The sequence below is a fragment of the Fragaria vesca genome, linkage group LG6 (assembly GCF_000184155.1).
Source record: "Fragaria vesca subsp. vesca linkage group LG6, FraVesHawaii_1.0, whole genome shotgun sequence".
In the NCBI taxonomy this organism is placed as follows: domain Eukaryota; kingdom Viridiplantae; phylum Streptophyta; class Magnoliopsida; order Rosales; family Rosaceae; genus Fragaria; species Fragaria vesca.
Genome location: NC_020496.1, coordinates 14,312,589 through 14,321,845, shown reverse-complemented (window position 1 = coordinate 14,321,845; position 9,257 = coordinate 14,312,589). Strand labels below are relative to the sequence as shown.

The following is a 9,257-nucleotide window of genomic DNA, read 5'->3' as shown; positions in this document are numbered from 1 at the left end:
TGGCACTGCATCCTCAAGGAGGATCGCCCATGTGTTTCTGGTTAAGTCTTCTACCTATAGCGGATTTTTCATTATCAATTGTTCAACTAGGCTCATCCAAGCTCAGTGTGATGTCTTAGAATTGTCCGAAATTAAGGAGATAGTGGTTTTAAGTGTGCCTCGCACTACCGACCCTCCACGGACATGCCTGGTCATACTGACTTGGAGTTACCGAAAGCTTTTGATTTTGGATCCCCCTACGCTATTAAACCAATTGCCGTCTTGCAAAAGACGTTGAAGACTTATCAAAGCTGGAAAATTATCATCATAATCGGATCCTCTAGGTCCTCTGAGTTAGTTTATGTTCATGTCAGGGAGCTTTTGCTAACTAGTCATGGAGTTTACGACCTTAGAACGATCAAAAGGACTTGGTTTTGATCATACACACATCACTTTTGGCTAAGGCAAAAGCCTACACGCCACCTGCAAGCTTCACAGCTTCGCACATGCCAAATCTGCGAAAAACAGCAATCTGTCCCTTCTGGACAGTCCACTTCGTTTGAGTTTTGTGAACAGCTCTGAACGAACCAGACAGTGAGCTTTATATCATTGGAAAGCTCTATGAGTCTAGTTTTCAGAACTTTTCACGGTTCGTCCATATCTATTTTAACGAAAAAGTTATGGCTGTTTTAGTGCGCAAAGGTCATTCTGCGCGGTAATTTTTATGCACTCTCGGGATTGCAGCTTTTCGTAGCTTCTTTCAATCCTTCTAAATGGTTCAAGTAGAATTATTTACTCGCCTATCTACTCCTTGTAGTTATGTCTCATAGAGACATTGAGTGCTTCGCAGATAGTGGAACTATCCACAACATTCTAAGGAACCATGTTGAGCTTTAAAGACATTCATGCTAATGGTTTTCATTTGAAAACACATTGTGAGAATGAACAAGAATTCTTTTGTGTATACCTTCTCATGAATGCGGACTGAAGCGCATCTTGGAGAAATTCATGAGTCAATCTAGTGGACTGTATGTCACTATGATTCGAATATCGAATCTCATGTTGTCGCCAAACCTGATATTTGGGACACTGACTCATATAGGCTTTGGTTTGACTAAATTGGTCAACCTGGAAGAGATATAATGATCCAAATTTTGAGAAATTCTCATGGACATCCATTCTTCCGCTCAAAACGAAAACATTCGAGACCTAGCATCACCATGAAGCATGGTGGTGACCCGGGGGACATTGACGTCACCCGAACACGACTCCAACTTCCTGGAGGTCGTCCGGTCAATTCCTCAAGCAATTGAGGTGCACCGGCCTTTCCTCGATGTTGCATTGGCCTCCTGCAATGCTCATTGCTCGTTTTGAAAGCCTATTCTTTAGCTAAATTAGGAGTGAGACCCTCCTATGCTAAATAACACAAAAGTGAACATTCTATTCTTACATACAATTATGTAGATAGATACAACCAACTTGCGGACACCTTTTATGCTTTATGGTGTTGGTTGAAGTGTTAGCACACTGGTCACGTGTTACACTATTATCTACTGCTTATGTTGCTTATACTTCTACGGGCTCACTACCCATTCTTTAAAGAAGTTCATCGGGATGTAAGTTGAAGTGTCCTGTACCCCATGTTCACACGCAATACGGTCTCACCGAGGCTACGACCAAGCAACTTTAGCTTGTCGCTCGAACATTATTGATGCGCACCACTCTTTCTATTGCGTCTTGGGGCTATGCAATATTTGCATGCAGCTTTACTATTCATTTACGACCCACCATCATTGAATTTTGTTGTACCAGCTCGTGACTGTGTACCAGGATTGACACGAAATTGCAATCCTTGAGCTCGGCAGGATTGAAACGGATCTCCAATCCTTGAGCTCCGCTAGATGTTATTTCTAGGTGTCAAATCGCATTGCCATTGCGTACAATGATGAGTCATTTTGAGATGAATAAGTTTAGGTTGGATATGAACCTCCACCTATAATCCGCATATATAGGAACCTTGTCAAGCGATCTCATTCACCGCTAAATTGCGGATTGTCACTTTGATGAGACAATATTCCCACCGTTAGGGGGAGATAAGAACACAAGTGTTCAAGTGGAACGACGTGAATTGTCGTGGTTTGTCCCCACTAAGTCTCATCTTGATCCCAAATGCTTATAATGTTAAAGTGACAAGATCACATGCTGCAAATATGTCTGCAAGGATTGATGTCCTACAAAAGGACATGGCGCGACCAACAAAAAGTGTTGGTCTTGACGCCATCACCATGGATGGTGATATGGTGATGCCATATAGTGGCAAAATTGGTGTCACAAGGCCGTGTGGCTCCCTAAAAGGAGGGAGGCCCTTAGGTTCGATATTGTCTTGCACTAGAAAGAAAGCGAGTTTGGCACAACCTGATCCATTGATCAGTGATACTCAAATCCCTCTCATGAAGTCTGAATTGTGGTTATCGTTGGGGGACGCCTCAATGTCAAATCCAATCCATATAGAGATCTCTACAAGTATTACACTAGTGTACATGAGGACGTGAAATAATGAGTCTACTATCGAACCAACCTTCGTTGATGGATATCAACTTAGTTGATTGGCCTAATGGAAAGATGCGATCCAACATTAACAAAGAGATAGGTCCTTGGGCAGGTGATGCCGACACCGCAAGCTAAACCCTATCAACTATGCCTTTGTTAGATAGCGTAGTGAGAGTAAGAGCTTAGACTCACCTTATGGCGCAAGGTCTTTCACTAACACGCACTAGGATCAACTACGATGAGATATGCTCTCGTAATGGATGTCATTGAACTCCACTACTTTGTCAGTTTGGTAGTTTCCGAATAACTGAACAAGCAGCCTATGAATATGGTCATAATAACATCTCTATGGGATCAGAGATATACATGAAGATCTTAAACGGACTTCATTCATCCGAATCAAGTGGCTCCAAACCACAGGAGCATGCGTTTGCTAAATGTATTGAAACGCACATAGACTCTACTTGATTTGGAAGGGATATGGTGAATTATGCCTTTGCGTGTTCATTCCGGATTTACATGGACTCTTGATGGATCAAGAGATGCCAATATGTATCAACATCCGAAGAAAAAGATCTTGGGAAGACATGGTCTCGATAAGGCACTCGATGACTGTATTGATGATGATTTTCCATCAATCGGCTTAGGCGCTCTATAACTAGTGAGGCCTACATATACTCCCATGATTAGTCAAGGTCTTTGCTCTAAAGAGAGATCCGTTGTTTTGTCTAAAGCAAGATGACAAATATGTGTTAAGAGATGGAGTTCTCATCTAAGTACAATTAGACGCATCAATGTACTCAACACAATACGAAAGACTTGACATCTCATTCGCTATGAAAAGTTGTAAAGCTAAGTGTAGCTATGCGCCCACGCAACGCCAATGTAATGGTAGTAACTCCTTTTTCAATACTTAATGGTATGAAAGGTTGAGGCTTATTCTATCCCTACATAAGAAAGACACATCAAAAGCGAAATCAGAATCTACCAAGTTTTGTAGGTCAACTTCCACGGGACCTATAGGAAATCTCACTCACTGGAAAATGGTGAAATTGGTACCATTGGAAAGGTCTATGTGTCTACTTTCCAGAGACACCAACCATTTGATCATACCTATCATATTGAGTGAGTTATGGCCGTTTTCGTAAAGTAGGACGAATCTGTCCGAGAATCTGATTTTGGCAAAACAGTCAACTTCGACGGGACTTTGTGAACAGCTCCTAATGAACCAGAATGTGTGTAATATACGGTTGGAAAGCTAAATGAGTCTAGTTTCCAAAACCGTTTACGGTTCGTTTATATGTATTTCCTAGAGGAAGTTACGACTATTCTAGTAATTGAAGGTCATGCTGCGCGGAAATCTGATTTCCTGCACGAACTTATGTTTTGAGTTCACAAGCGACCTTCTCCTCAAGATCTAAGTGTAAAAGATCATTTGAGGACAATACGGCATGATTTAGTTAATCATTGCCCAATGCCACATTTGAAGAGATGTTAAAAAGCATTGACATGCTAAGTTGTTGAAAGTTTCGTGATTAGTAAGAATCAGGAAGAGCCCTATGATTGATGTAAAGATCAGGGGGGGTGCGAACTTCAGGGGGAGTCTAGCACACATACATACATGTCACTATCAAATGTGAAGGGTGCGTTGTACTCTTTTTCTCCTACGATCAAGGTTCAGTTTTTCTCCCACAGGGTTTTTGTGACTTGACGAGGTTTTTGACGAGGCAACAGATCAGCACCATCGGCATATCAGCGCGCGGCACAAGGGGGAGTGTTCTAGGATATTCTCTATGTGTGCCTTGACCTTATGCCAGTAGGATATGTAGTTAGACTAGATCTATGTATTCATAACCTTACCATATTGGTATTGTGTAATTCCCTATATAAAGGGCTCCTATTAATGAATAAGATGATGATTATTTTGCTATCTCTTTGTCTCTACCATTAATCCTTCATCAAAATCCCATTTCAATGATAATCTTTTTTATTAGCCCATTTGAATACAAGGTACTTATTTTAAGCCCAAATACACAAATCTTTATTAAAATATAATAAAATGATATTTTAAAAGACTTTTTTACCCTTAACCTTTATTTAAAGAGAAAAAATGAAAAAGAAAAAGGGAAGACTTTCCTGGAAGCACACCGGACACCGGACACTGGCCGCCAGATTCCGGTCACCGGTCGCTGGAAAATTGATGGTGATCGGAAAATCGCCGGAGACGCCAGAGTCTCACTGGATTTTTTTGAAAAAAATGTCACCGGATCTTGCCGGAAGCATACCGGCAAAAAAATAAAGTTTACTACCCCTAGTAAACTTTTACTGGGGGTAGTAAACTTGTAAAACAGTAACTCCAATGCCATAATTCACATTGAAAAGGAAAAAAATCAACTTAGATGCGAAAAAATGAAGTTTACTACCCCTAGTAAACTTTTACTGGGGGTAGTAAACTTACAAAACAGTAGTTTCAATGCTATAATTCACATTAAAAAGAAGAAAAATCAACTTAGATGCGAAAAAATAAAGTTTATTGAGGGTAGTAAACTTTTACTTAAATTTACTACCCCTAGTAAACTTCTACTGAAGGTAGTAAACTTGCAAAACAGTATCTACAAATGCCATAATACACATTAAAATGGAGAAAAATCAACTTAGATGCGAAAAAATAAAGTTTACTGGGGGTAGTAAATTTTTTACTAAAGTTTACTACCCCTAGTAAACTTCTAATAGGAGCAGTTAACTTGTAAACAGTATCTCCAAATGCCATAATACACAATAAAACAAAGAAAAAATCAACTTAATTACAAAAAAAACAAAATTTACTGGGGGTAGTAAATTAGTAAAACCAATGAACTCATACTATTCAATCCGAAACTATTCAAACATACATCCTTGGTAAGAAACCAAATGATTCCAAATTCAAATCACATTTGTGGTTGAAACTTGAGGATCATGGAGATTCAAATCATACGAAAATACAAATCACACGAAAATTGAGGATTGTTCCTAAGGAGCCTACCAATTTGATCGTCCTGATCTCCAACGCCGGCGACCGAGGATTCTGGTTCAGAATCGAAAGTGAATCGGATTTCCCTTCCAAGCAAATCTGAATCCACTAAATCTGTACATCACGATGAACAATTTGACCACCGGAAGAGGAAACAGAGCTTACCGGGAGGTTTACATGAAGGTTGACGGCGAGCTGGTCGGGTCAGAGGTACCGTTTCCGATGGTGTTCACCGACGAGATGAATCCAGAGATCGTTGCAAGCGAGAGGCCCGGTCGTCGAGGAAGATGGTGACAGTGTAGTGCAGATGCTCCTTGCTCGAGGGCGTCGGTGGCGACGCTGTCTTCCACCATGGAAATTCGTCGAGGTGAGAGAGAGGAAGAGAGAGGAGAGAGGAGAGATGAGTGAGAAGTGATCGGGAAAGAAGATAAGAAAGGAGTGGTGGGAATAGAACAGTGGGTATAAATGTCTTTTCCTTATGAACAATTGAGATGGGCATTGGGAAAAGATTATCATTGTGGGCAATAAATCTTTAAAATTAGTATCATTAAGGCATTTACTCTTTTTATAAATACACAAACTACGGTACGGTACGGTATACCGTCGGTATACGAAATCTAAAACCGCAACCGTACCATACGTAGTACATGGTACGGTAATACCATACCGAAATATTGAAAACCGACATTGTCGGTAACCGATTTAGACTGTTCGGGCGGTAGGTCGGTTGGTACGGTTTGCTCGGGACAAAATGCCAGCCCTACCATCCATAACAGTCATTACCATTCTAACTTTCAAACCTCCTTGTTAACCAGTGATCCACATGTCCTGATAATCCTGAATACTTAAGACAGTTCTAATTTCTTCGTTTTTTGGTTCTTAACTTTTGAGCATCTGTGATTTAATTGTTCAAATGAAATGAACTATTGTCATAACCTTTCTATCAATTTTCACAGCATTTTTAAGCTAAAAGTATTTCTACTTTTTTAGAGATTGTGCTATTACGCCTTGCTGATGGTTTCATTGGCTGTTTTGTGTTTCAATCGAACTTTATACTTCCAACATTTTTCATTAGTTACCCTGGTAGATTCCCAAATTAGAATCACTGTTGCCATAATAGACTTTGCTAGTACATTTTGCTCATGGGTTCAAGTTGCCCAGATATTGCTGCGGATCTGTTTTTGAAAGAGGAGACATATCAAACTCTTTTCCTTTCTCTGGGATTGGTGAGCAGAGATAGCCCCTCATCGTCTTCATTGTGTCAGTAGGTGAGTCAGATATGATGAATTGATGAGGTGTTGGTCAGAGCAAACAAACCGGAACAGAACTTGCATCACCATTGTTCTAAATCAGATGTCCATTACAACTCCGGGTAGAGCTTTGGTATCTTATCAAATCTGAAAAATTCAAAAAAGAATACTCTACCGTTGAGTTGGGTTGCAGCATTTACACCAAATATAAAACTCTGCTAGTGAGAGTTGCATGTTGACACCGCATACAAGTTATGAACAGCTTGTGGCAGGGCAGATGTAGAAAATTCACACGTAAAGCCCTACCCATGCAGTTTTCACCACCTGTCAATATCTCACATCGTCCATCTGCCCCTACTAGAATTTGAGACGACCAACATTAAACCCACTCCCCTCAGTTCCCTCCTTCTCCAAACACAAAGGAAACCCCTTCACCGCGGTAGGTGGCTAGGTGAGCCTGAAACAGAGAGAGGAGAACGCAAAATGTCTCAGACGCAGCAGAGGAAGGAAGAAGATACTAATGTGCAAGAGAAGAAGAAGTTATCAAACATTGAGGAGAACCATGACAAAGAAGATCATAGAGTGAAAGATCAAAAGGAAGAGCACCAACTTCCTCTAATGGCCTTGAATCATGTATCGAGGCTGTGTAGTAATGTGGAGGAGTCGGTAAAATTTTATACTACAGTCTTGGGGTTTGTGAAGATCGAGAGGCCACTGGCTTTTGATTTCGACGATGATTGGTTGTTTAACTATGGAGTTGGGATTCACTTGGTGCAGTCCAAGGATGAGGATAGGCTACCTCATCAAAATCATCTGGATCCCATGGACAACCACATCTCATTTCAGGTTTTCCTTTTCATTGAAAAAGTTTGTATTCACGTCTTTGTTTAATTATACACACAACTTAGTCCTGTTACCTGTATGGTTTTGTGTTTGTTGGAGTTGATATAAACAACAGCTACCTTTCATGGAAATGATTCTTGGTCATACTCAAAGCCAAAGTTCTTATGCGTACCCATCCCGACACTTTAGTTGCTCAATGTTATGAAGCTAGTGTTTTGTTCTAATATATTTATAGTTGCATCCCTTTAATACAAGTCTTAAGTTGGTTCTACCATGCATGGAGCAGAGTTTTACATTCGAGCTAAAATCCTGAATAGGCCAAGACAAAGTTGTTTATACTAGCTAGCTGGCTTTGAGTTTGAGGGGATGAGCGTAACCCAACCAAAATATATTGATTTGTTCAAGTTTCGATTTCAAATGAGCATATATATATTTATATATATATATCATGATGATGTTCAATTAATACTGGTTTATGTACATGGTAGTTTGGTAATTTGTGAACTCTGAATGGTTGCAGTGTGAGGACATGGATGCAATGGTGAAGAAATTGGAGGAGCTAAACATAGAGTACATGAAGAGGACAGTGGAGGATGATAAAAATGGGGCAAAAATTGATCAATTATTCTTCAATGACCCAGATGGATTCATGGTGGAGATATGCAATTGTGAGAATCTCAAGCTTGTTCCTGCAGGTTCCATGGGCAAAATAAAGCTGCCATTTGATAGACATAATCCTCCTATGGATGTGAGCGACAATGGTACTGAAGACAAGTGACTGTAGCGGCTTTTTCTTTTGATGGTCAACATGGTAATCTTAGGGTTAAGTGCTTGCGAAGTTGATTGGGTAGCTAGGTTCCAATTGTGCCTCTTTTGACTCTCAAGAGATCGATCGAGCACCTCATATACCATATGTAGCACTTCATAGGATACGTCATGTTCTTTCGTTGATGTTCTTTTTCTGTGTTTTTCTCGATCTTTCTTTTGTTTGAATGTGTTGTAGTGAGTTAATGCTTTAAATTGTTTTTATATTTTTGTATGGATTGTAGTTCATCGATGAGAGAAGTAATCGTATTAAGAGAAGTCGTTGTATTGATCGTTTTACATCAATCGATATCTTTGTGGGCAATTTTCAGAGTTTCCAACTAAAGTTCGAGTGGCTTCACTTCGATATCCAGATAAATCACGTGTATCTTTTGACGCGACATGATGTCTGGCGATCTTTTGAAGCGACCTGATGTCTTGCAGTAACACATCGTTAGCAATGAGTAATCGTTAGCAATGAGTTGGTGTGTTAGTGAAATAAACATTCTTATTGCAGAGTTGTTGCAAAGTGTTAGTGAAAGAAATAGACATTTTTATTGCTGAGTTGTTGCATGTCCGATGGTTGCAATAACACGTTGTTAGCCATGAGTTTTTTTTATTTTATATTTTATTAGCCATGAGTTGGTGTGTTAGTGAAATAGGAGGGTTGTTGCTTGTAGTGACGGCTTACATATGTTAGTCGAAGTTGATACCATATTGTTCATTGATGCTCTCAAACATCATACAACGATGAGTTCGAAGATTATCATCAGATGTATTTAGATGTTTTGTAGTCATGTTTAGTTTATCGGATTCGGCTC

The 9,257-nt window shown here is 39.9% G+C and overlaps 1 protein-coding gene across 1 annotated transcript; it reads left to right on the top strand.

The window, feature by feature from the left end:
• Nucleotides 1-7,272: 7,272 nt before the first annotated feature.
• On the top strand, nucleotides 7,273-8,410 carry LOC101309757 (lactoylglutathione lyase-like). The gene is made up of 2 exons (XM_004305359.1): nucleotides 7,273-7,635; nucleotides 8,153-8,410. Exons 1-2 carry the CDS (start codon nucleotides 7,273-7,275, stop codon nucleotides 8,408-8,410), a joined length of 621 nt encoding a protein of 206 aa, XP_004305407.1.
• Nucleotides 8,411-9,257: the final 847 nt, after the last annotated feature.